This window comes from Bos javanicus, chromosome 3 (assembly GCF_032452875.1).
Source record: "Bos javanicus breed banteng chromosome 3, ARS-OSU_banteng_1.0, whole genome shotgun sequence".
NCBI lineage: Eukaryota > Metazoa > Chordata > Mammalia > Artiodactyla > Bovidae > Bos > Bos javanicus.
In genome coordinates, this window is record NC_083870.1 from 16,390,465 (window position 1) to 16,416,820 (window position 26,356).

The 26,356-nt window shown below is 45.4% G+C and overlaps 3 protein-coding genes across 34 annotated transcripts in view; all 3 read right to left on the bottom strand.

The window, feature by feature from the left end:
* Positions 1–276: 276 nt before the first annotated feature.
* Positions 277–4,703, bottom strand: AQP10 (aquaporin 10). The gene is given in 9 exon segments (XM_061412989.1): positions 277–1,367; positions 1,781–1,948; positions 1,950–1,993; positions 2,240–2,358; positions 2,462–2,483; positions 2,766–2,881; positions 3,417–3,543; positions 3,915–3,990; positions 4,666–4,703. Coding segments are annotated over 9 exon segments (909 nt in total). The 3' UTR covers positions 277–1,168.
* Positions 4,704–17,277: 12,574 nt separating this feature from the next.
* On the bottom strand, positions 17,278–20,199 carry HAX1 (HCLS1 associated protein X-1). 3 transcript variants are annotated; one of them, XM_061405389.1, is made up of 8 exons: positions 19,741–20,199; positions 19,532–19,620; positions 18,966–19,228; positions 18,604–18,815; positions 18,133–18,184; positions 17,905–18,011; positions 17,685–17,775; positions 17,278–17,541 (listed from the first exon to the last, which is right to left on the bottom strand). In XM_061405389.1, the coding sequence occupies exons 3-8, from the start codon at positions 19,201–19,203 to the stop codon at positions 17,456–17,458; spliced, it is 786 nt and encodes a 261-aa protein (XP_061261373.1). In that variant the 5' UTR covers positions 19,204–19,228; positions 19,532–19,620; positions 19,741–20,199; the 3' UTR covers positions 17,278–17,455. The 3 variants fall into 3 exon arrangements, with proteins under 3 accessions (XP_061261373.1, XP_061261363.1, XP_061261352.1); XM_061405379.1 differs by lacking the exon at positions 19,532–19,620 and having other exon boundaries at positions 18,604–18,791; XM_061405368.1 differs by lacking the exon at positions 19,532–19,620.
* Positions 20,200–20,300: 101 nt separating this feature from the next.
* The window catches only part of UBAP2L (ubiquitin associated protein 2 like), a 47,955-nt gene continuing 41,899 nt past the window's right edge, over positions 20,301–26,356 (bottom strand). For 10 of the 30 annotated variants that reach the window (XM_061404876.1, XM_061405005.1, XM_061404895.1 and 7 more), the window contains 4 exons: positions 24,281–24,348; positions 23,035–23,232; positions 22,567–22,617; positions 21,071–21,716 (listed from right to left, as the gene is read on the bottom strand). In XM_061404876.1, coding sequence (XP_061260860.1) covers positions 21,621–21,716; positions 22,567–22,617; positions 23,035–23,232; positions 24,281–24,348 — 413 coding nt within the window. In that variant the 3' untranslated portion in view covers positions 21,071–21,620. Of the gene's footprint in view, positions 21,044–21,070; positions 21,717–22,566; positions 22,618–23,034; positions 23,233–24,280; positions 24,349–26,356 lie in introns of those variants that run through there. The other 20 variants (XM_061405054.1, XM_061405046.1, XM_061405039.1 and 17 more) reach the window with 7 other exon arrangements.

Here is a 26,356-nt window from a genome sequence, read left to right on the forward strand (position 1 = left end):
GCCCCTCTCCCCCCGGGGCCTCGGCCCGCTACTTTGTGTCAGTTTCGGCCACGGCGGGGCGGAAGTGACGGAGGTGGCGGGAGAGGGCGGGGGGCGGGAGGGGGTTTTGGGGAGGGGTGAGGAAGGGGGAAGGCGGGAGCCGCCATCTTTGTGCGGGGCAGGGGGAGGGTCTTAACCCCGCTGATGCTCAGCACTGCGAGGCCGCGATCCCCGCCCCACCCACTCCCAGATGCATCCATCCCCGGTCCAAAAAAAAAAAAAAAAGTCTGGAGGCAAGATAGCTCTGAGATTTTTTATTTTTAAATTGAAAAAAGGGAAACAGAAGAACGCTCCTTCTCTGCTATAAGAGACCTCTCTTCGTCGGGGAGGTGTGTGAGAGTTGAGGAAGCGCTGAACGACGAGAATTTTCCTCCGCGCCAGCTGGCCATTACTCCTCCTCTTTCCGCTCGGGGCCCTCTGCTCCTTCGCCTTCTCTGCTCGCCCTGGCTCATCTCTTCTTACTGTAGTTCACCCTCTCCTTGAATGACACAGCCCGGAATGTCTAGGTATGGGGTCGTGCCTCAGTTTCTCCATCTTGCTCAGTCTCCAGCCACTTGACTTCTTCTGGCGGCCCTCCCTTTCCCGTCCCCCCCACCACGCCCCCTTGGTGGAGGCGGTTTCCCTACCACCACCCGTAATTACTATCTGCGGGGTGGCTGAATCTGGGCGAGGCGCCCCAGTCAGCGTAAAGGCGGGCGGCGCTGAGGCTACGAGAGCTGGGAGTCAGTCACTGGGGGCCAAGCTTTGGAAGAAGTCCCCTGGATTATGCCCTGCACAGGATGGTCGGCCCCCACCATCCTGCAGATTCCCGAAGCCTTCCCAATCCGGTTTCCATGGTGCGCACCCTCTGGCGGCTACTTGGAGGAAGTAAGTTCTTGGAAGTCCAGGGTCTGAAAACCTGCGTGGGCGAGGAGGGGGATGAGAAGACTGAGTCTGGTACCTGAGCCTCCTCGTTCTCCCTGTCCAGGCATCCTCCCCAGTTTAGGAGGAGGAGATGCCTAGATGAGCACACGGAGAAGCTGCCCAGGGCCTGGCGTATTAATAAAGAGAAAGAACATCTTGTCACCAGGCATGGGGTCTCTGGCCCTCTTCAGTGTCCACGAGGGAGGTGAGGACTGTCCTGCCAGAGTCACAGCTTACTCTCCTGCAGCTGAGTTGCGGCCGGACTTCCCGAGTCTGAGGCTTCCTGTTGGGCACACTCTAGATCCTGAGATGGCTCTGAGTCCTCAGGATGGTGTTTTGCCACCAGCAGCTGGTATGTGGCTGTGCCAGGCATGGCCCCCACTAGAGAGCCCACCACAGGAACCCACCACCAACCATTGCCAGCACTGCCAGACAAGAACAGAAGGGAGATATCAGGGTTAGTCCCTTAGCCTTCCCTCTGAAGAACTGAAGGTATTCAGAAAACTCCCTAAAGCAGTGTCTGGTGAGAGACACCAGAAAGAGTGTTGTGGCACCAAAGCATAGCACTCAGAGAGGAGGAGACCCCAGGAGAGCTTGATCTTTAGGGATTATCTCATACATGCATTTTGTTGAACACAAGCTCTAAATCTTACTGTATCAGTGAAAAGGGTAAAAGGAGAGAGAGGGGACAAGACATAAAGGGAGAACTAGGGCTTAGAGGAGGCTCAAACTGTCCTGAGATGCCAAGAGAACTATTTAAAAGGAGAGAGCTGGAGACCCAGGGTCAGAGCCCTTAGCAGGGGGATGTGAGTGGAAGGACAGCACCAGGGGAGGCTACCTGAAGACTTCAGGGCCCCAGCCAGCTACGTAGGTGAAAAGCCGTGGGTCGAGGTCCTGGACAGGGTTGATTGGGAACCCACAGTTGGCACCCATGGATAGCATGTCGGCCAGGATCAGTAACCCCACTACCACAGGCTCCAGACCTGCAGGCACTCCCTTGTTCCGTGTCCAGGATGGCCATCCCCACCATCAGCTTCCAGGTGCCCAGAACCTTGGTGTCGACAGAGGCAGGGGGGCTCCCGTCAGCTGCCAGGTGCGCCACCTGCCCTATCTCACCCAAACACTCCAGGCTGCCACCCCATGGCATCTGACTTTGTGCAACTCATGCAGCTGGGAAAGGCGAGATGCAAAGATAAAGTCAGCCCCACAACCCACCCAGAGCCTAAACAGCAGGCCGAGCTTCCAGGGGGAAAAGGGCAAAGGTTGTGGCTTTCCCAGGTCACCCTCTTATTCCTACCTGATCCAGGAAGCCATTGCTCAGAGACAGATAGGGGGCAGGGTAGGTGGCAAAGATGGAAGCCATCTCCTTGGGACCAGTCACTGTCAGGCTCCCACCTGGGTAGTTCTGTAGGGCATCTGTAGGGTAGGGGACACCCAGGATTTCCATCTTTGCTCATTCAAAACTGCTCTAAGGCATCGTTAACCACACACAGGTGCCCCCAACCTTGTTCTCTGTTACCGTGATAGAGAGCATGCTGCTGCTAAGTCGCTTCAGTCATGTCTGACTCTATGTGACCCCATAGATGGCAGCCCACCAGGCTCCCCTGTCCCTGGGATTCTCCAGGCAAGAACACTGGAGTGGGTTGCCATTTCCTTCTCCAATGCATGAAAGTGAAAAGTCAAAGTGAAGTCGCTCAGTCATGTCCGACTCTTTGCGACCCCATGGACTGCAGCCTACCAGGCTCCTCTGTCCATGGGATTTTCCAGGCAAGAGTACTGGAGTGGGGTGCCATCGCCTTCTCCAGATAGAGAGCATAGGGGACTCCAGAGGCACAGAACGCAGACAGCAACTGCACCAAGGAGTAACTGAGAAACCTGGCCCAGGGGAGGTGTCCCCGGAGGCACATGGGCAGGGAGAAGGCTGGATTCAGGTGGGCCCCTTCAAGGATCAAGAAAAGAAAACCAATATCCATTAAGTGTCACTATCAGGCACTGTCACCAGTAACACTGCTATTCCTCCCCACAACTCTTAAGTCAAATGTTACTATTCTCATCACATGCGTTAGGAGGTTAAGCGACTTGTTAAGGTCATGGAGTAAAGCCAAGTTCAAACCTGGGTCTGTCTGCTCTTTCTATTCCAGTACTCGATGCAGTGTGAGTCTGAGGAACAAGCTGGTGAGGTCTTAAGCAAAGATGAACCCTAGAGGGCTTAGGTAGGAGACACAAGATGAGTGCATTTACTCATGATGCCTTGCCATAGAGCTCTGTCTACCTGAGTGGAGGATTAATGTGAAGTGGGAGGGCGAGATGTAGAGAGAGAAGGGACTGGACTGGGCCAGAGGCATATCTCAGTCCAGGGCACTGGTCAAGCTCAAGGAGATAATGTCTGTGAGTCACCAAGGGACCCTTTTCACTATTAGCAAACTCGAGTGCACATCATACCCTATCTGATGACCAGACCTCACCCTACTGACCTGAGACATTACCACTCACATAGATGGCTAGCATAATGCCCAGAGAGCCAGCCAGAAACACGGTGAAGAAGTCTCCTTTGGTTCCTCCACTGGTGACAGCCTGGGCCGAAGACCCCTGTATGAGGAGCTGGTGGAGAAAAGAAAGATGAGGAAGACGGAACCAAGAATAGGGAGCCTGGGAGACCCGTAGGAGAGAGAGACTGGGAAGAGAGGGGATGGCCAAGATTGATGAACGGACTTGAGGGATCAGCAAGAAAAAACAGAAAGGGGGAAAGAGAAAAGATGGGAGAAACAGAGGGAGAGTAAAGGAAGCGAAGGAGGGTAAGAGATGGAAAGTGACAGGAATAAAAAGGAGAAGGTAGGGGAGGCATAGAGGAACAAGAGCAGGAAAAAGAGGCTGATGGAGGCGTTGTCCTCCTAGTGCACCCAGAGGAAGAGGTAGGGACCCTAGGAGGAGCGCACCTCCCTTCTTTCCTCCCCCTCGATTAGACCGCCTACCATGAGCACAAACACAGCCAGAAGCTCCGCCAGACACTGCCGGGCCAGGAGGCTGCGGATCCGGAGCGGTCCTTGACTTCAACCAGAGACTGAATAGAGACCATAGTGGGGAAACCCTGTCCGTGGTCACCACTCTCTCCATCTGCATAGACACATTGTTGCTACATAGCTCCTGCCTGTCAGGGGCAAAGATAAGGAAAAGACTTTAAAACCAATTAGCTCAGTTACTGACCAGCAGCTGATGTCTGCCTGTGCATGAGTGGAAGCTCGGGAGGACAGAGATAACAAGAGAATGTGGGCAGACTGTGCACAGTGGCTTTTGCCCAGTCTCTGTCTCCTCTGTCTCAGCCCCAGGCCTCCCAGGAGTAAGTAGCCTCCCCTTGTGCTGACAGACTGCGGGGAGTAGCCTGCTTCGTGGGCATTAGTTCTCTTGGCCCTCAAACCAGCTGTGGAAAGTGGTAGTAGAGAGCTCCCACTCTACTACGGTACCGAGGATGGGGATGCACTACTGAGACAGCCTTAGACTTCCCCAGGCCACACGGCTAGTTAACAGCTAGGCCAGGTCTTCTGACTCTCCATCTGATATTCCACAGTGCCTCTCCTGTGGAATGTAAAGTCTTTCCCCCAGCCATTTGGATGCCTGGAAAATTTAACATGCATCCAGGGAGACTGGACTGAAGACCGTAGGCTGCAGGAGTAAAGCCCACCTCAGGAGCGCTTGTAATCGCACCTTAACTAGAGAATGCTCTACCTTGTGTCTCTTGCCTTGGCTCCAAATGAGGGCTTCATGCCCCCACTGGGCTCCACTTCCCCTTCTCTGGATGCTTGCCACTCTTATTCTGCTTAACACATAGCCACTTCCTACGTCTTCACATTTCAAGCCTCTAGTTAAGATTCATTCGATGATGAATCAAGCTCTAGCCCCTATGGAAACATAGTTTCTGCCCTCCTAGAGCTGATGCTCTAGTAGATGGAAGTACTATACATAGTCATTTTTTTTTTCCTTTGCACCATGCCACATGTGGGATATTAGTTCCTTGATCAGGGATTGAACCCGTGCCTCCTTAACCACTGGGCCTCCAGGAAAGTCCAATATACAGATTTTTAAAAATATATATCGTTTACGAGGTTCTTGAGAGCTGGACTATGTAACCCCAGGGGCAGGGGTGGGGGTGAGGGGCTCTAGCACAGTCCTGGGCACATCTCTGTGAAATAATACTTCCTTCCTAGGTTTAGTGGCTATTATAGTACTCCACCCAGGTCCCCTGTTCAGAGCCAATGCACCCATTCCCCAGCTTCTGGGAATAACAGACACTGAGAGCATGCAGCTTTTGCCCTCATGGCAGTGACTTCTGTGGCAGGAAACTGCTTCGGCCAAGGTCATGTGCCCTCCTACAGGGCCCAGTGAATGAATGGTTGATGCAGGGATTCAAAGACTAAGCAGAATTTGGTGGTGTTGCACATAGACCTGGATGCCAAGAGTGCTGGGTCAAACGAAGTGGAACATAAAGTTAGATGTGGAAGGATTTATTGATAAGGGAGCACTCTCCTGGGACTTAGGATTTAAATCCTGGCAAGATCCCCCTGGAATGTGGGATGAACACTCTTCTCGAAGGCTTGGGGAAAATGATAGCTCATGCTAAGAAAAGTAAAAATGTCTCAACAACTCATTTATGCTGATGACCATTATTGGAAAAAGGGAGAATACTCAGACCTTCTGAGGATTTTTGGACAAAGTATCTGAATTAACATTGACAGTTGACAACCCAAATTTGTACCATGGCCCCTTGTTAGAGAAGTAGCACAGGGGGCCCAGATAATAAATGGAGTCCTGGGCTAAGGTCTGGTTCAAAGAATATTCACTGAGACCAGGGATCCACCAGGTGGTCACTTCCCCAATACCCTAACATATGATAGCAGTGGACATCCTTTGGCGTTGCAGAACACTCATAGTGGTTTTTGACCTGTAGAGTAAGTGATGAAGACCAACTAGATGCCTGAGTCTACCCAACATCAAGAGAAGAAATAAAAACAATACCACATCCTAGGGAAAATGGAAGAGGTTAGTGCCACCCTCCAAGACACAAAGAATAAAAGAGAGGCAGCCCCTTTCATACCACCAGTTTGGCTCTTAAAAAACTGGATCGATCATGACAGATGACAATGGTCTACCATAAACTTACTTAAACAGTAACTCCAATTGCAATTGCTGTGTCCCAAATGGTAACTTTACAGGGCAGTTTAATGCCGCCTCTAGTTGGGAGTATGTAGTCATTAATCTGGCGAATATGTTATTTTCCATCCCAGACAGGTCAGAAAGGAGGTCCACAAGCAGTTCCATCCACATGGGAAGTCTAGCAATATACACTTACAGTCTCACCCCAGGACTGTGTTAACTCTCTGGTCCTCTGTTGTAATAGAATCTGAAGGGAGCTTGACTATTTGGACATTTTGAAAAACATCATATTGGTCCACTATACAATGGACCTTTGAACAACACAGGTTTGAACTCGGTGGGTCCACTTATATATGGATTTTTTTTCATTAAATATATATTATAGTACTACATTATCTGCAGTTGGTTGACTCCGTGGATACAAAACTATATATACGGAGGGCTAACTGAGAAATGATACTTGGACTTTTGACTGTGCAGATGGTCAGAACCCCTGACCTCTGCATTCTTCAAGAGTCAACTGTATATATAACATCATGCTAACCAGATCAGAAGAGGACAAAATGTGAAAGTATATTGGAGGTCCTGGAAAGATACATGATCAGAGGGTGGGAAACATTCCCGTAAAGGTCCAGGAAACTGCCATATTGGTGAAATTTTCAGAGGTCCAGTGTTCTGGGACATGTTAGATATCCTCTCTGAGGCAAAGGACTGATTGTTGCACCTCATATCTTCCACCACTAAGAAAAAACACATTACCTATTTACTCAGGATTTAGGAGAAATATATTTCACACTTGAGAATACAACTCTGAAAAATTTACTAGCTGACAGTGAAGGCTATCAACTTTGAGTGGGGCCAAAGCAAAAAAGGCCCCTGCAGTCATATGAGCCAGCAGACCTAATGAGACTAGAATATCTGTAGTGTGTGTGCTTTGGCAAGCTCTACTAGGAGAATCATAATGTAGACCCACAGGGCTATGGAGCAAAGCCATGCCATCTGCAGCGAGAAATACATACCATTGAAGAGAAGCTCTTACAGTTAGTTCATCAAGTGACCCAGTAGCCAGAACCGCCCATCACAAGCTGGACTCTACCTGATCCTCCGTGTCATTAGGAAGGGTGGGTCCAGCAAGAACACATTGTAAAATGGAAGTGACATCTTTGGATTTAGGCATAAGTAGCATCAGAAAGCATAAGCTAGCAGAAATAAGTTCACCCAAACCCAAGTCCAGAAAATAAGTGACCCAGACTCTCATGTCATTCAATAAGCATCTCTCTGTCTCAGCTCACATGACCCTACTGAGAATTATCTTCTTCCATTTGGACTTCTGTAACGCTCAAAATTCTCCAAGCCGGGCTTCAGCAATATGTGAACTCTGGGAGTGGTGATGGACAGGGAGGCCTGGCATGCTGCAATTCATGGGGTCACAAAGAGTCAGACACGACTGAGCGACTGAACTGAACTGAAACTTGTTCAGACATGAGTTGGCGTGGTATGTGGGTAAAAGCCAAAAATTGACTGTGGTTTAATACTGCATAGTGTTTTGGGTATTTTTTTTATATGCAAAGGTCTTATGAGCCAATAAAACTATTTCAAAGTAAAAAAAAAAAACAACCACAGATGTAATGCTTCCTCCAGGGGTCACAGTAAGAATCCCCTTATAACTTTGGGGTCTTGGTAGCAAGAGACCAGCAGGCAAGAAAAGAAGTCCTCATACTGGCTGGAGTAATTGACTATGATGAAGGATGGACGACTGCAGCTACATGAGGGAGCCAGGAAGAAAATGCTGGCATTCAGGTCATCCACCCTTGCTGTTCCTATGCTCAGTTTTAACAGTAAATAGAAAAACATAGCAGCCACAGCCTGGGAAGGGCATGGTAACCAAGGGCACTCTCAGGTGAAGGCCGGGGTCATCCCACTATCCAGCTGCCTAGACCAGCAGAGGCGCTCACCAAAGATAAGGAAAATCTAGAGTTAGTGGTGCAGAAGAGGGCATAATAAGAATCCATTAGAGCCTCAAAACCAATTGCAGTAGTTAAGGCTGTAGACTTTTCCACTAAACATTCTCTTAAATTTCCTCCAAGAAATAAAACCAATCAGAGTCCTATAGAAACTTTCCCCTTAACTGGGTAAACTAACCATAAGTATGGGTCCAAGCAGTGGTAGTGGTAAATGGTAGTAGACACCACAGTGCTTCACCCAGATCCTTGCTTTAAGATTGTGAGCCTATGTCCCAGCAGCTGGGAAGATCCATTGCTGACGGCTCTCAGCTGCCTCCCAACTGGAAATTAGCTCAGACACATTGAGCTGTCTCACTCTATCCCAGAAGGTTTCCTGAAGTCAACAATAGGCTGATTCAGGGATACAAAGTCCAGGCCCCTTTGCCTTTTCAGTTCAGTTCAGTTCAGTCGCTCAGTTGTGTCCGACTCTTTGCAACTGAATGAACCGCAGCACGGCAGGCCTCCCTGTTCATCACCAACTCCCAGAGTTTACTCAAACTCATGTCCATTGAGTCGGTGATGCCATCCAACCATCTCGTCCTCTGTCGTCCCCTTCTCCTCTCACCTTCAATCTTTCCCATCATCAGGGTCTTTTCAAATGAGTCAGTTCTTCGCATCAGGTGGCCAAAGTATTGGAGTTTCAGCTTCAGCATCAGTCCTTCCAATGAATATTCAGGACTGATTTCCTTTAGGATGAACTGGTTGGATCTCCTTGCAGTCCAAGGGACTCTCAAGAGTCTTCTCCAACACCACAGTTCAAAAACATCAATTCTTCAGCACTGAGCTTTCATTATAGCTCAACTCTCACATCCATACATGACTACTGGAAAAACCATAGCTTTGACTAGTCGGACCTTTGTTGGCAAAGTACTGTCTCTGCTTTTTAATATGCTGTCTAGGTTGGTTATAACTTTTCTTCCAAGGAGCAAGTGTCTTTTAATTTCATGGCTGCAGTCACCATCTGTAGTGATTTTGGAGCCCAAGAAAATATAGTCTCTCTCTGTTTCCATTGTTTCCCCACCTATTTGCAATGAAGTGATGGGACCAGATGCCATGATCCTGGTTTTCTGAATGTTGAGTTTTAAACCAACTTTTTCACTCTCCTATTTCATTTTCATCAAGAGGCTCTTTAGTTCCTCTTCACTTTCTGCCATAAGGGTGGTGGTCATCTGCATATCTGAGGTTACTGATATTTCTTCCAGCAATCTTGTGTCCAGTTTGTGCTTCATCCAGTCCACCATTTCTCACGATGTACTCTGTATATAAGTTAAATAAGCAGGGTGCCAATATACAGCCTTGATGTACTCCTTTCCCAATTTGGAACCAGTCTGTTGTTCTATATTCAGTTCTAACTGTTGCTTCTGGACCTGCATATAGATTTCTCAGGAGGCAGATCAGGTGGTCTGGTATCCCCATCTCTTTCAGAATATTCCACAGTTTGTTGTGATCCACACAGTCAAAGGCTTTGGCGTAGTCAATAAAGCAGAAATATGTTTTTCTGGAACTCTCTTGCTTTTTCAATGATCCAGCAGATGTTGGCAGTTTGATCTCTCATTCCTCTGCCTTTTCTAAATCCAGCTTGAACAACTGGAAGTTCATGGTTCACGTACTATTGAAGCCTGGCTTGGAGAATTTCGAGCATTATTTTCTAGCGTGTGAGGTGAATGCAATTGTGAGGTAGTTTGAGCATTCTTTGGCATTGCCTTTCTTTGGGATTGGAATGAAAACTGACCAGTCCTGTGGCCACTGCTGAGCTTTCCAAATTTGCTGGCATATTGAGTGCAGCACTTTCACAGCATCATCTTTTAGGATTTGAAATAGCTCAACTGGAATTTCATCACCTCCACTAGCTTTGTTCATAGTGATGCTTCCTAAGGCCCACTTGACTTCACATTCCAGGATGTCTGGCTCTAGGTGAGTGATCACACCATCATGATTGTCTGGGTTGTGAAGATCTTTTTTGTACAGTTCTTCTGTGTGTTCTTGCCACCTATTCTTAATATCTGCTTCTGTTATGTCCATACCACTTCTGTCCTTTATTGAGCCCATCTTTGCAGGAAATGTTCCTGTGGTATCTCTAATTTTCTTGAAGAGATCTCTAGTCTTTTTCATTCTGTTGTTTTCCTCTATTTCTTTGCACTGATCACTGAGGAAGGCTTTCTTATCTCTCCTTGCTATTCTTTGGAACTCTGCATTCAAATGGGTGTATCTTTCCTTTGCCTTTTAATTTGGGACAATTCAGAAGAATTATCTCCATTCCAGTTACTTTTTAGTCACTCGGTCATGTCTGACTCTTTGGGATCCTATGGCGTGTAGACAGCCAGGCTCCTCTCTGTCCATGGGATTCTCCAGGCAAGAGTACTGAAGTGAGTAGCCGTTTCCTTCTCCAGGGGATCTTCCCGACCCAGGGATCAAACCCATGTCTCCTGTGTCTCCTGAATTGGCAGGTGGGTTCTTTTACCACTGAGCCATCCAGAACTCCCTGTAAAATGCTAGGATCAGTTGAGGATTCAATGGCAACCACACTGTGTCAGCCACTCCCTTTGTGGAATCTTTATTTCTTCACTTTCCTACAGGTATTTCTCTCAAGAGCACTCCTAAACAAACCTTCTGCATTAAAGTGTCCATATAAGAGTCTGTTTCTAGGGGGACCCAATCTAAGACATATAGTTCTCCCAGCCCTACACACTGCCTGCTATGGGCCACCCTCCTTGAGCCTTTCAGGCTGAAGAATATCAAAACTCATCAAAACCTCCCCGCTCTCTCTCTTCTATCATTTTAAAGAAGAAAGGTAAGTTTTATTTTTGTAATTTCTCCTCCAAAAGTGGGTGATTTGAAGAAGCCTATAGAAAATGATCTGAAAGGGATGTAGCAGTCAGTTCCCTATGACTTTTTAAAACTAACTCACCTAGTCTCCCTTCCAAAACAGGACCCCATATTAAGGAGAAACTGTTGGGACTTCCCTGGTGGTCCAGTGGTGAAGACTCCACACTCCCACTTCAGGGTGCATGGCTTTGAACACTGGTTGGGGAACTGAGATGCCAATAGCTGTGTGGGAAGGCCAAAAAAAAAAAAAAAAGAATAAGCAAACAAAAAACGAGAAACAGCTGTGCTTGTTAATTTACATGTTAAAACGTTGCATTAAATTTATTGTATATAATAAATTTGTATACAAATAAATTGTATTTGATTTATAGGTACTTTTGGGGTCGCTAGGAGTCGGACACGACTGAGCAACTTCACTTTCACTTTTCACTTTCATGCACTGGAGAAGGAAATGGCAACCCACTCCAGTGTTCTTGCCTGGAGAATCCCAGGGACGGGGGAGCCTGGTGGGCTGCCGTCTATGGGGTCGCACAGAGTTGGACACGACTAAAGTGACTTAGCTTAGCTTAGCTTGGGCAGAATTGCTATCTTAATATTGTTTGTGTTCCAAGGAGGCTGCCCAGGTGGCGCTAGTGGTAAAGAACCTGCGTACCAATGTGGGAGATACAAGAGGCATGAGTTCAATCCCTGGGTTGGGAAGATCCCTTGAAGGAGGGCATGGTAACCCACTCCAGGGCTCTTGCCTGGAAAATCCCCATGGACAGAGGAGCCTAGTAGGCTACAGTCCATGGGGTGAGACAGAGTCAGACACGACTAAAGTGACATAGCACACACTGTGGGTGTGGTATTGCTCTCCTTTCATTTAGATTTTATCTCAGCAATTTTTGCAGTTTTCAATGGTAAGCTTTTGCACTTATTCTTCCAAAATTATTCTTAAATATTTTACTATTAGTTATGCTCTTGTGAATGACTTACTGTCATTTTCAAATTGTTGCCAATATATAGAAATACATTTTTTTGGTATATTGATCTTATATCCTGAAACCTTGTGATACTCATTTATTGTTGTTATTATTCAGTCGCCAAGTCATGTCTGACTCTCCGCGACCCCATGGACTGCAGCACACCAGGCTTCCCTGTCCCTCACCATCTCCCAGAGTTTGCCCAAGTTCATGTCCATTGAATAGGCGGTGCCATTTATTACTATTAGTAATTTTTCTGTTGTTTATTCCTTAGGATTCTTTTTCTACATATAAAATCATGGTATCTTTAAATATAGTTTTACTTCCTTCTTTCCATTGCAACTCTTTCATTTCATTTTCTGGCCCTATTATCCTAGCTGGAACATCTAGTATGATGTTCAATAGTAGTAAGAGCACATAGCCTGGCTTTGTTCCTAATGTTAGTGAGAAAGCATCAGTCTTTTCTATTAAATATCTTTTTATAGCTATCTCTCTTTTAGACTTCTTTCATGTCTAAACATGACTATTATATTGCCATATTTAATTCATAGTTTAACTGGATATACAATTCTAGATTGGAAACAATTTTCCTTCAGTATTTTATCTTGTCTTTTAAGTCCAGTATTGCTGTTAAAGTTTGAGAATATTGTGATTTCTCATCCTCTGATTTTTTTCTCTGTCTGAAATTATTTGGATTCTCCTTCAACTCTAGTGTTCTGAAATTTCCTATGATGTGCCTTGGAGTGGGTTTATTTTCATCCTTGGTATCTAGCATGTGGTGAGTCTTTTCATGTTAGAAAGTAATATCCTTTCCTTCTGGGATATTTTCTCAAGTTACTGATAAGTTATACCATTCTAGTTTGCTTTTTTCCTCCTATTTTCTATCTCTGTTATTTGGTCTACTGTCTTGGAGATTTCAACTTTATCATCAAAATCTTTTGTTAATAGTTTTTCATTTCTGTCTTTTTTTTTTAACTCCTCAAATTTCCTCTTATTTTGTTTATTCCTCTTTTGTAGCTTCTTGTTCTGGTTTATGGGTATATCATCTCCTATTTCCAATATAGTAAAGTTTTGTGTGCTTGCTAAATTTTTATCTTTCTGCATAGTCTCTGTTTCTTCCAAGTTGCTTCTTTTGTTTGTGATTCTACATCCTTCATCTTAAAAGCTGCCCACAGATGTCTGGTAGCCTCTAGCTCCATTTGTGTTTACAGTGGTACTCTAAAAAGCTGATTAGAAAAATCAATTGCGTTCTCATACACTAGAAAAGTTAGGGGAAAAAAAGTGAGAGGACATAGTCTACCAAATACAACTATAGTACTTAAAACTGTGATACGGGCACAAAGATAGGCAAACAGATTAATAGAAAAGACTGGAAATTGTAACATTTGTACATATGTTTGTATATATTTTCCAAAGGTAAAAAAAATGAAGTTGGTCCCCCGATTCATACCATATAGGGAGATAAATTCTGAGTGGATTTTATTTTATTTTTTAAAGAATATTTATTTATTTTGCTGTGCTGGGTCTTAGTTGTGGCACTGGGATCCTTAGTTGCAACATGCAGACTCTTGGTTGCAGCATGTGGGATCGAGTTCCCTGACCAAGAATCGAACCCAGGCCCCCTGCCTTGGGAGCGTGGGGTCTTAGGCACTGGACCACCAGGGAAGTCCTGATTTTAATCTTAAAAAAGATAAAAACTTAAAAAACTTAAAGCAAAAATACCGATCTTTCTCAACTTACCACGGGGTTTTGTCTCTACAAAGTCATCATAAGTTGAACATGCCTTTGATATATTTAACCTAGTGAAAATCACAGCTTAACCTAGCCTACGTTATACATGCTCAGAACACTACAGTTGGCCACAGTCATCTAACACAAAGCCTATTTTATAATAAAATGTTGACTATCTCATGTTATTGGATACCATGCTGAAAGTGACAAACAGCACCATTGTTGACCCTGTGATGCCATCGCTACCTAGCATCATGAGAGTGTACTATACCACATATCGCTAGCCTGGAAAAGACCAAAACTCAAAATTTGCAGTATGGTTTCTACTGAACACATGTCACTTTTGCACCACCATGAAACTGAAAATTTGTAAGTCAAATCATCATAATTTGGGGACTGTCTCTTGTGTTTTGAGATATGTGTTCTTGTGATATGTATGCCTTTAGAAAAACCTCTTTAGGGAATTCCCTGGCAGTTCGGTGGTTAGGACCCCATCTTCTCACTACTGTGGGGCCTGGGTTCAATTCCTGGTCAGGGAACTAAGATTCCACAAGCTGTGCCCCCCCAAATCCCTTTATCATTTTATTGGGGTTTCCAGAAGGAACAGAGGTAGATTTATAAGCTCTGCCATTCTAAACCATAATGCTAAAAAGTTTTTTAATGAGAAAAATATCCAGTAATTTTTAAAAGTTGAAGTATAGTTGACTTATATTAGTTTCAGGTATACAGAAAACTAATTCTTTTTGCAGATTCTATTCCATTATAGGTTATTATAAGATAATGGGTATAATTCCCTGTACTATACAGTAAAAATCTTCGTTACTTTATCTGTTTTATTCAAAGTAGTTTGTATCTGTTAATCCCTTACTCCTAATTTGTCCTCCTTCCATCCCTCTGCCCTTTGATAACTATAAGTTTGTTTTCTAAGTCTGTGAGTCTGTCTCTCTCTTTTATGTACATTCTTTTGTGTTATTTTTTAAATTCCACATATAAATGTTATATAGTATTTGTCTTTCACTGACTTATTTCACTAAACATAATATTCCCTAGGTACATCCTCATTGCTGTAAATAGCAGTATTAATATTTTACTTTTTAAAGGCTAATATTCCGTTCCATATATATATATATATATATATATATACACACCATTTTAAAACTATCAAATGTCACTTATTAAATTCAAAATGATGTCATCAAAAGAAAGATTTGTACAGATTTTTTTACTTCCTTGCAGAAATCACATATTGCAAAAAATTTTTTATTGAAGTATATTTATTTACAATGTTGTGTTAGTTCTAGGTATACAGCAAAATGGTTCAGTTATGTATGTATAATCTTCTTCAGATTCTTTTCCCTTATAGGTTTTTACAAAATAAAGTATGGTTCCCTGTGCTAAACAGTAGGTGCTTGGTTATCTACTTTTTATACAGTACTGTATGTATGTTAATCTCAAACTCCTAATTTATCCCTCCCCCACATCCCCACTTTGGTAATCGTAGGTGATTTCTATGTCTGTGGGTTTATTTTTGTTTTGTATATAAATTCATTTGTATCTTTTTTTTAGATTTCAAACATAAGCAATATCATATGGTATTTGTCTTCTTCTGTCTGGCTTACTTCACTTAGTATGATAATCACTACAACCATCCATGTTGCTGCAAATGACATTATTTCATTCTTTTTTATGCCCAAGTAATATTCCACTGTATATGAGAATCCCATGGACAAAGGATCCTGGAGGGCTACAGTACATAGCATTACAGAGTGGGTCACAACTGAAGCGACCTAGCATATGCATATATATAAATACACACACACATCATTTTAATCCAACCGTCAGTGGACATTTAGGTTGCCTCCATGTCTTAGTTATTGTAAATGCTTCTGCTATAAACATTGGCATGCACGTACCTTTTCAAACTACTGTTCTGATTCTTTCCTGATATATACCCAGAAATGGAATTGCTGAATCATATGGTAGCTCTATTTTCAGTTTAAGGAATTTCCATATTGTTTTCCATAGTGGGTTCATCAATTTACATCCCCATCAACAGTGTGAGTTCCCTTTTTCCCATATCCTCGCAGTTCAGTTCACTCGCTCAGTCACGTCTGACTCTTTGCGACCCCATGAACTGCAGCACACCAGGCATCCCTGTCCATCACCAACTCCCAGAGTTCACCCAAACCCACGTCCATTGTGTTGGTGATGCCATCCAACTATCTCATCCTCTGTCGTCCCCTTCTCCTCTGGCCCTCAATCTTTCCCAGCATCAGAGTCTTTTCCAATGAGTCAGCTCTTCGCATGAGGTGGCCAAAGTATTGGAGTTTCAGCTTCAACATCAGTGCTTCCAATGAACACCCAGGACTGATCTCCTTTAGAATGGACTGGTTGGATCTCCTTGCAGTCCAAGGGACTCTTAAGAGTCTTCTCCAACACCATCCTCTCAAACACTTGTTATTTGTAGACTTCTTGATGAGTCATTCAGACAGATGTGAAGTGATACCTCATTGTGATTTTGATTTTCATTTGTATAATCATTAGCTAAAGAGTCTAACAATGTCCGACTCTTTGTGACCCCACGGGCTATAGTCCATGGAATTCTCCAGGCCAGAATACTGGAGTTGGTAGCCTATCTCTTCTGCAGCAGATCTTCCTGACTGAGGAATTAAAGTGGGGTCTCCCACATTGCAGGCGGATTCTTTACCAGCTGAGCTACCAGGGAAGCCCCTAATAATTAGCTATGTTAAGCATTTTTTCATGTGTCTGTTAGCCATCCACATGTCCTCTTTGGAAAAATATCTGTTCGTGTCTTCTGTCCATTTTTGATGGGATTTTATTTTATTTTTTTGGCAGGAGGATGGGGCACACAGCATGTGGAATCTTAGTTCCCCAACTAGGGATCAAACCAATGCCCCATGCATCGGGAGCATGAAATCTTAACCACTGGACCACCAGGGAAGTCCTGACTCGATTTTTTTATATTGAGTTCTACGAGCTCTTCATATATTTTAGTTACTAACCTCTTGTCAGTCATATCACCTGCAAGTATTTTCTCCCATTCCATAGATTGTCTTCTTGTTCTATTGGTTTCTTTTGCTCTGCAAAAGCTTTTAAGTTTAATTAGGCTCCATTTATTTTTGGTTTTTTTTGCCTTGGGAGACTAATCCAAGAAAATATTGCTACAATTTATGTCACAGAATGTTTTACCTATGTTCTCTTCTAGAAGCCTTATGGCTCCATGTCTTACATTTACATCTTTTTATTTTTCTATCTGGTGTAATGTTCTGATCTACTTGTTTTGTGTGCAGCTGTCCAGCTTTCCCAGTACCACTTGTTAAAATGACTAATAATGCTTTGCCAGTTATATTTTCTCTGAATTATCCAATCATATTAATTTCACACAAAGGGAAGCAGTTTTTCCCCTACACTTACATACATAGTTTTTTTAAAACTGATGCATCCGCATGTGGAAATTTCCCTGGAGATAACACTAGTCATCTATTCATAAGGAAAATCATTTCCTAAAGGTAACTGGTCCTTACTTATCAAAATCAGTTTTGCAAGTAAAGCAAAGAGATAATTTTTTGTGGGCCAAGTTAATTGGGGAAGCCCTGGATAGTGTGAGAAAGTGGAATAGCCATGACAAAACCAAGACCAAAGAATTAGCATAAATAAAGGTTTTATTGGTCAGTTTGGGTGACTGACAAACTGACAGACCTTCAGTTCACTGTTCCACACGCCCAAGGTCCTGAGGTGGCAGGAAGACAACTAAGCCCATTAATACCGAGAAAGGGTGGGAGGTGGAAAGAATCTAAAGGCCTCTGAGATGAATTAACAAGGCTACCGGGACCGGAACCAACGTCCTAGGAACAAATCCAGGATGGAAGAGGAATCATCCAAGGATGGAGGTGTTGGTGATTCTGGACCTAAGGGAACAAGTGATACAGGCTAAATGAAAGAGATTGGAAAGAGGCAAAGGAGGGCAGTAATGTTAAAGGGTAGGAGAGAAACGGTTCCCTTTCCCATGGAATTAAGAGATGGATCCCTTTGGTTTATACTCTTCACTTACCATCTCTAGGACTGCTGCCTGCCTCTTGATGGGTTACCGTGGTCTCTTTCCGGCCCTCACTATCCACCACAGTCCGGCGCTCCTCTACAGTCTACAAGGAGAAGTCCCCCCACCATATCCCTAACATCACTAAAGGTGAGTTCACTGGTTTCTTTACATAGTCCCCCTTTCCAGAACATTCTCTGGTCACAGCTGCCTTTACCCGTCTCTCCCAACTCACCCCATCTGGCTTAGTGATCTTGGTCACAGAGACACTCTTGAAATAGGATTTGGGTTGGGGCTGCAGAACTGGGCCAAGACCCTCCTGAGAAACCTGGGAATCAAGATCTAGAAGGGCACAGAAAGGAAACAAGAAAGAGTCCAAAGCGAAGACGGGGACAAACGTGGCGACAGAAATTTCAGGGAGGGAGACCAAAGGCTAGTACATGTCGTCTCCCTCCAGACTCACCATTGTCTTCTCTGGCTCTAGAGTGGGGGGTCACAGGCCACGTATCATCAAACTGTAGAAGAAGCCAAAGTAGGTCAAATGACACCTTTCAATCTGAAATCTGAAGGGCCCCAGAACCCAAACTATTTCCAAGTTCCAAAACCACTTTTTTTCAGGAGAAATGATCCCAGCAGAATGGCTTTCTTTACTCACTCCTCCTCCTTCCTACCTGATTCATGTATTTCTCTACCAAAAAGCATTCCTGAACTGACACTTTTCTGTCCTCCTTCAACATTTCTGCTTTCTCCAAGCATCGTCTACAGTAATTTTTAACAAAAAGCAGAACTCCCATTTCCTCCCAAAGAAAATCCTACACAAAGCTTAATATACAAAACAGACAAATACAACCCAAGTCTGTTAGATTCCAGCAAGGTTTCCAGTCCTTAAAGTCAGTGTCTCCACAGCTCCCACTTCAAGCCCAGATGTACTCACCCTATGAAAAGGTCTCTGGGGGCCCCAGTCTGGTGCTGGTTTGGAGGATTCAGATCTTGCATCACTTTCCAAGCCCCCACCAAAGATCTTGGGCTGGTGACTATCTGGATACTTAAGCATTGAGTCCCGAAGCGTCTGTCCTTCCTGCCGTCTCTCACCAGGTGTCTCTGACTCAGGACCTGGAAGTTCTGCAGAAAGGTGGCCGGTGGATGCTGGGAGTGGGAAAGGACTTGGGCTCTTTTAAATCTCCTTGAAATCATCAGCTTTCTCACACTTCCCAACCCCTCCCCCGCCCCCCCGCCACCCCCAACTACTCTCTGCAAGAAGAAACCACAGGTTCTTCCCCAGGAGCATCCACACACCAGGAGGGCGGGAAGGCAAGGTCCAGGCCCCCATCTCGCTGAAGATGTTATTGAAATCCCGTACTAGGTCATCAAAGCCGAAGTTATCGTGGAAACGCATTCCTCCTCCTGGGCTGAAGCTGAAGCCAAAGCTAAATTCCTCGGGGGACTGGGGACCCTCAAACCTCGAGTTCCCACGGCCCCACGTGACTCCTTCTTCTTCCTCTTCCTCATCATCTTCGTCTTCATCGCGAGTCATTCCTCCAAAAAAGGGATCTCTGTGGCTAGGGGTGGAGGCAGATTAGCCACCAAAATTTCAGCACTACTTAAACCATAACATCAGTTAACGCTCGACGAGTGGGACAAGAGTTGGGATCTGAGAGCCTGAAGTGAGGGTAGAGGACTGGCCATCGGGTTTGTTTTGCTTCATCAGTCAGTCCTCACCTCGTGCCCCGCCCCCGCCCCCAACGCTTCCCCGCGGCTTTTCTTAAGTGTTTCCCAGCCCCTCCCCGCCCCCAAGGTCTTGCTCACTTGTCCTCTACCCCGGAGTCCCATTGTCTTCCCCACCCGGTCCCCTGTTGCATCACCCTAGATTGGAGAAAGGCTTAAGCGGCTGTTTGTTCTCTTAACGACCGCCCTGGTTACTGTCGGGGGCTGAGTGTTGAATGTTGACCTTCTTTTCCGCAGGAGTTGTAGGAGGGTAGAAAAGGATGTTTTTCCAAAAACAGGGTGTCAAGGGTCAAGCTCCCCTCAGAGTACTCCCACCCCTCCGTGTCTGGCCGGAACCCGTTCTCACCTCCGAGGTCCAGAAAAGCCGAAAAAGCCCCGAAAGAGGTCAAAAAGGCTCATTCCCATAGTGGGACTCGAACCTTTGAAGCCCACAGCAGGTAGCAGCCGGAGCTACGCTGTCGGAAATTGAGCGTAGCGTCAGACCACGCTGCCGGAAAGCAAGCATGCGATTGCACTGTCGTAAAACAACCGTAAGCCGGACGTCGCTGAGGGGCGGGGCCGGCGATCCTATCAAATTCTAAAGGCTTTCTTTTGCCCCTACCTGCTCCCTGTGAAGGGAAAGGGCGTACTGAAGTTTTATTTCCCAACGAACACTTGCCCTCTAAGCCAATTCTTTTGGCCGACTAACCCACTCCAATAGGGTTTCGAGGGTTTGACGCTTGATGACACTGGAGACAGCCGCCAGAGGGCACCCCACCCACACAAATGAACCGGACCCAGACCCTCCCTCATTGCACTCACCACACCCACGGACCCGTGTTCTGCCTTAAGCCACCTCGCTCCCTTCTTTCATCCCGTGCTTTTCGCCTGACTTAAGTCTAGTATTAGAGGAATGGACAAAATGTATCAAGCTTCTTCTACTTTAATAATGACATCCCCAGAGTAAGACACAGGAATGCATGGGTTTAACTTCATCTCTCCAGCTATTAAGTAGTTTGTCAAGGTAGGCTCTGTAACCATCAGAATACACTTTGTAAGAGAGAAGAGAAATCTAGTCAAGTTTTGGGAAGAAAGAATTTGGAGGTATAAGTATCCCCTTTTGCCTGACTCAAAGCCTCTCCCCCTCTCTGCCCCCACCTCCTTCCCAAACCCGGCCTTGCTCCAGCCGCCTCCTCTTCCAGGGTCTGGGTATTAGCTATGTGAAACGAAAACACTCACGCAGCAAGACCCACTACTTCAGTTTTGCTAGCCAACAGTGCATGTTTTGCCCTCACTTCTTTCCAGTTCATTTGCCTGGACCCATCTAAATTAAACTTTGATTCTATTGATACAAAGTGATTTCTTTCAGTTCTTGCTTAATCCTCTCCCTTTCCACCCAGTATCAGCTATCCCACTCCCTTTCACTGCTTACAATCTGCTACAGATCTGAAGGAAATGAAGATTTGCAATGATTCTTTACAGGCACCTCTGTGAACTTTTTGAGGGAGGGCGAGGGAATCCCCTCAAGGGCAGCACATTAAGGTCAGAGGAGTTCTTAAAGGGCGAAGATTTCGTTTTTATTCCACCGCCTTCGGGGCCTGCTAGAGAAGGCCCAGTTGGTACAGTAATATTTATTCACCAAGCTGGTCATCGACGAGACTGAGGACATCCTAGACGGAGCAAGAATGGGCAGAGGCTGAAGGTAGAGGTTTTCTTTTTATATATACAAGACACATTAATCCATTAAATTTGAGGACACAGTACAAAAAAAAAAAAAACCACTTCAACTAATTTATCTGACAATGCTGTTCATATTCATGACGCCATTTTTTGTTGTTGTTGTTGTGTTTCCTAATAATAAAGGAGGAGACTTAGGGCTGTTGGGCTGATATATATTTGGGGGTCCCCCCTCCCCACCTCACCCACACACCACCAGGGTGAACAGGAGGAGGAGAAGAGAGGGCAGGGCCCACAGCAAAGTTTCATAATCTTGAATGCAAGGGAGGAGGAAGAGAGGAAAGGAAGAAAAAAAAAAAAAAAGAGAAAATACAAATCCTATAATACATACAACAGAGTGGGGATGGTATGGGAATGGGACAGACATGAAGCTGAGGCATGGGGTGGGCCGCTGGGGGTGGGGGGTAGCGGAAGCCCCCCACATTCTTTTCTCTCTTTGATGCTGTTTCCATAGTTGCCAGGCTGAGAAGCCCTCTCAGAAGATGGGACCGGGAGAAGAGGATCGGGGCCTCAGTTGGCCCCCCAGCTGTAGCTGTTGTAGGCAGACTTGTTGGTCTGGGGCTTCTGCGGGATGGAGCTGGTCTGGCTACGTTGCCCGCTGCCCGTCTGCAGGGGAATGGGAGGGTGAATGGGGAGGAAAAAGATGTCGAGTTAGTGGGACAAATTTATGACATCTTCAAGTGGAGATTTAGAAATTGTTTTACTCTCCCATTCCCCTGGCTTAGAAACTACTCTGAAGCTTGCTTCTCAACCATCAGAAATTTGGTTTATACAGCAGTTAAGAGCACCTCTGACAAGTAAAAAAGCACCTATAACCATTAAATAAGGGAAAGATGAAAAGAGGGTAGGATACTTTTGGAGGCAAGATAGTGAATCAGTTCTACTCATTTTCAATTCCACCTCCCCCCACCCTCAAACTCATCCTCTCCTGTTCCAGAAGGCTACTCTCTAGAGAGAATTATGGCCCCTTAGAGATGGGTAATCACAAGGTGATTTCACTTTCATTGATCCCTATAAATGCCTCAATTTGGGTATCTGTAGTTGACAGCAAGGAAGTCCTTACTCTAGCTGCCCAAGCCCACCTATGAGGAAGGGGGAGAGGTCACTTGCACCAACCCAGGGCTCCCCAGCCCTATCACACTTCACATCTGTGAGCCTATTTCAGGGAAGATAAGAGAGTCTGAGGCCCCAGGCTCCAGATGCTGCTCCAAGAATCCTTTCCATTCCAGTAACCAAGTGTTTCAAGAGTCAGGGAAGGGTAGAAAGAAAAAGAGAGCATTGAGGAGGGGAGGACAAGAGAGGAACGGGAGGCCAGAGAGCTCAGCAAGGTGTTTGTGTTTGTGTATCCCGACTTGTGACCGTGCAATCTCTTCTCTTCAAGTTCCCTGAGACTGTGGAGGTGAAATGGGGACTGAAAAGGAGTGGGTTCAAGCATATCATCATTCAGTTTCATTACCTGCTCCTCCTGCTGGCGCTGGCAACAGAGAATCATCTGCAAATATGGTAGCTGAGGCAGAACCAGGATATATGGAAAATAAAGGGACAAACTTTTGACAATAGAACTCCACCATTAGAAGGGAAAGCTATAATGTCAGGGAAGGGGGAAGGCTGGGAGAGGTTAAGAGGGGAGGTGTGAGCCAGGTCTGATGGGATGAGGACAACTGTGCTATGGGAGGAGGTGGAGGAGAAAGGCGCCAAAGGCATCGGGGGGAATGAGGCTGCCATCCGGCCCCTCCTCTGACGTATCCTTTGCCGGCCACTCGTGTTATGTGCGCTGTGTCTGTATGTGCTGTGTGCCCATGGCTGGCGCTGGGGAGGGCTGGGTGAAGGTGGCGGTGAGGAAGGGTAAGAAAAGGAAAGGGGAGGTAGTTTTAGGGATAGGAAGGAAGAGGAAGGGAAAGGAAAGACGGGGAAGGGCTATTACCTGGCCATCCTGCTGCAGGTGATGGTGAAGGATCTGGGAGTGCGGCTGCTGATGGGGAGTCAGGATGTGCATAAAAGGGGCAGGTGGGTAGGCAGCAGCTGTGGCCGGATTGATGGGCCCCCCACTTCCTAGGGCTGAAGGCAAGTTGAAGGAGGCAGCAGGAGTACCGGAATGAAAACCTTGTTTCTCAAAGGACTGCTATCCAGGAGAAGAGGAGGAGAGAGAGCAAAAGGATCAGCAAACTATTCCTTGGGATTTCTGAATCTAAGGTCCCCTACCCTGAGCGCAGCATGGCGTCACAGAGGAGTGCTGCACCTGAGGTCAGATAGTCAGGCCTCAGCCTCGGTTCTCGTCTGTAATAGCTGTGTGACCCTGGAAAACTGCTCCGTCTCTCAGCCTGCTTTCTCTTACATGAATCAGGGATGCTAGTAACCTCTTGGTTGTAAGGACCAAGTAAGAGGACTTGGTGTGAGATCACTTTGTGAAATCTAGCATCATTCATGAACACAGTGAAATATGCTGACCACTATTAGCACAACCTCTGGAGTTGGGTAAAAATTAGAACTTGTTAGATATTAAAAAAAGAAAATGAATACACACTGAGGAATCTTGAGTGTTAATGGTCTTGGTCATGAAGCACTCCACCACAACTCCTAATACTTTACCTGGAACTTTTAATTATTTATGGTGTGTATGTGGGAGCAACACAGTACTAATCTGTGCATAATTTGGATACCTCGCTTTAATTACTGGGCTGTGTTGTATCCTTTCCCACTCTGTTACAGACTTACAAAGAATGGGAAGAACCACTTTCCTTTCATTCCATTCTATTCTCTGAGAAACTTATGAAAAGGTTGGGAGTAAGGGGCCAGGAAAACGTGCAGTAAACAACATGACATCACAACAGTTTACCACACTCCACCTTCCTGTAACATTTTTCCTTTTTTTTCCAAGAGGGCTCAGTTTAAACTTCAAGAACTCACTCACTTTCTAGTAGGATGGGTTTCCTGATACCTCTCCTAAGAGGACTGTTCTTGTTCAGTCTTTTCCCGCCCTTTGGCCATATGGCTTGTGGGATCCTAGTTCCCCTACCAGGGATTGAACCCAGGCCCATGGCAATGAAAGTGCCAAGTCCTAACCACTGGACAGCCAGGGAATTCCCATGTTCAGTGTTTTTCTATCACTGCAACTCCACCTCCTCGATGTCCATCTCTCTTTCCAGTTCTATCCAGAGCCAGGCACCTACCTGGGTTTTGGAGTACACAGAACCCGAGATATCTGGCACGCCTGTATTACTGGAGGTGACTGACACACCTGGGGGAGGAGGAAACAGACAGGAGGATTAGCTCTGCTAACTGCCTGGCCCCATCCCTGGGAAATGATGATGCGTGTGGCTTTTCTAGCTAGAGCACTGCAAGGGAATTTTGGTCTGTTTTTCCAACTTCATGTCAGTCCTGAGGAATAAGAGCTCACGATACAAAAAGGTTCTCTAAAGGGTTCTCTTGCCCTTTCCCGATGTATACTGTTTATGTGAGAGTGAGGGGTGTTGTTTTTGGGAGCACCAGGGAACATAGCCAAACTTCACTAGCCTATGGCTTTCAAAACTCTCTGTGCCAAAGCCCAACAGGATTGTATTAAACTTTTCATGTCCTTTTCAAATCAGTCAGCCCAAACTCCACTCAGTTCTGCAATCTTGCTGCTGAGTGGGCTCAAAATTCATGGGCTCCACAGCATAAGGAAAGTGCTAAAGGAGCAGTTCAGTTCAACCCCCAAGAGCACTTTCATTCTCAGAGCCTCAGTTTACTTGGTCCAGCTTCCCTATTGTCTTGGTACTACTAGGCTACATACTTACGATTTACAAAGCAAATTTCCATTTACTCAATTTAAGCCTAAGTGTGGAGAGGAGAGAGGGTAGACAGGGTTAGGCTCTTATAGCCTAGGTGGAACACAAAATCCAACTGTTCATTCTAGTTTACAATTTCAGCTTTTCTATGAGGTAAAAGCTCTAATCCATACTCCAGCAACTTATGTGTTTCCTATTGAAAAACTCCCTACCACCATGATGATTTTATGGAAACCACAACAGTACAATTCCCCATTTTAATCTGTACTCCTTAAACTGAAATACACATACTGTACCTCCCAGGGTAGGGGGCAGTAAGAATAGGAAAAAAAGCCATCAGGTAAAATAACCCAGCATCTTACTAGTGAAAACTGTATACAAATACTGAAGAAAAAGTAACTGAAATTTTACTAGGAATTTAAAGCTTGTTTTCTAAAGATCTGTTACATCTCAGAAGGTGAGATAAAACGAGACTTCAAAAAAAACATTGCATTTCAGGCTGGGTCTTTGGATTTTCCTCTGCTGTTAGGAGAACTTTGATGAGTTTTTTAGAACTAAACTGACGGAGTCACACAACACACACACACACACACACTGATGGAGTCACAAAAGAGGAATCCTCCATTTACCCACAGTTCAATAGCGATCTCCATTCAAACTCCAAAATCCAAATCCTCCCTAGACCAAGGCAGCCTTCAAAAGCTAAGCCCACCTTGGACCAGCCACTTTAGAATCTTCCCAATAGAAGTGGCGTTTACCCTGGAAAACCCTCCCATATCGTAAGTCCAGACAGTTTCAGGGAGGAACAAACACTAACTAGGAAAAGTAAAGAATTACAGACACTAATGGATGGCTCAGTGAAGAAGAACCTGCCTGCCAATGCAGGAGATGCCGGGTCGGGAAGATACCCAGGAAGAGGAAATGGCAACCAACTCCAGTATTCTGTCCATGGAAATCCCATGCACAGAGGAGCCTGACGGGCTACAGTCCGTGGGGTTGCAGGAGAGTCAGCCACAACTTAGCAACTAAACAACAGAAACCAAGCATGAGAAAATACTTTCCCATCTTCAAAGTATCAACTCTACATTTCAATGGCACTGGAGTAAAAGGGGACAAAACAGGAACTAATAAGGTAGTTTTTTCCCCTTCCTTTTCCAGCTTTCAGGTGCCCATTTGGCAAATCACTGGTAACAGGCATAACTTTAAGAACAGGAGTTCATTTATGGAAAAAGCTAAGCTAACGAGGTGGTTTGTGTGGAAGGGTTGAGAGTAAGGTGTAATGGACAGGATAAAAACAGAACATCTCTGAGGGAAACCAGAAGAGACAATGACCTTTACAGTGAAGGTTCAAACAGCTTGCCAACACCCCTTGGTCATCCCATACAGAATGGGAGAAACGGCTGTTCTCAAGCCTAGTGGTAGGAAGGAATTTAGTTCCAATGTGCCCTTAACTGGTCTCATTCTTTCTAGAGGCTGGAC

Coding starts and splice junctions, on each gene's coding strand:
- HAX1 (XM_061405368.1), bottom strand. CDS start 19,799: ATGGGAATGAGCCTTTTTGACCTCTTTCGGGGCTTTTTCGGCTTTTCT. Junction 18,816..18,965: donor CTTGCCTTCCCGCCCTCCTG/GTGTGTGGATGC, acceptor TCCCACTCCCAG/CATCCACCGGCCACCTTTCT. Junction 17,776..17,904: donor AGATCACTAAGCCAGATGGG/GTGAGTTGGGAG, acceptor TTCTCCTTGTAG/ACTGTAGAGGAGCGCCGGAC.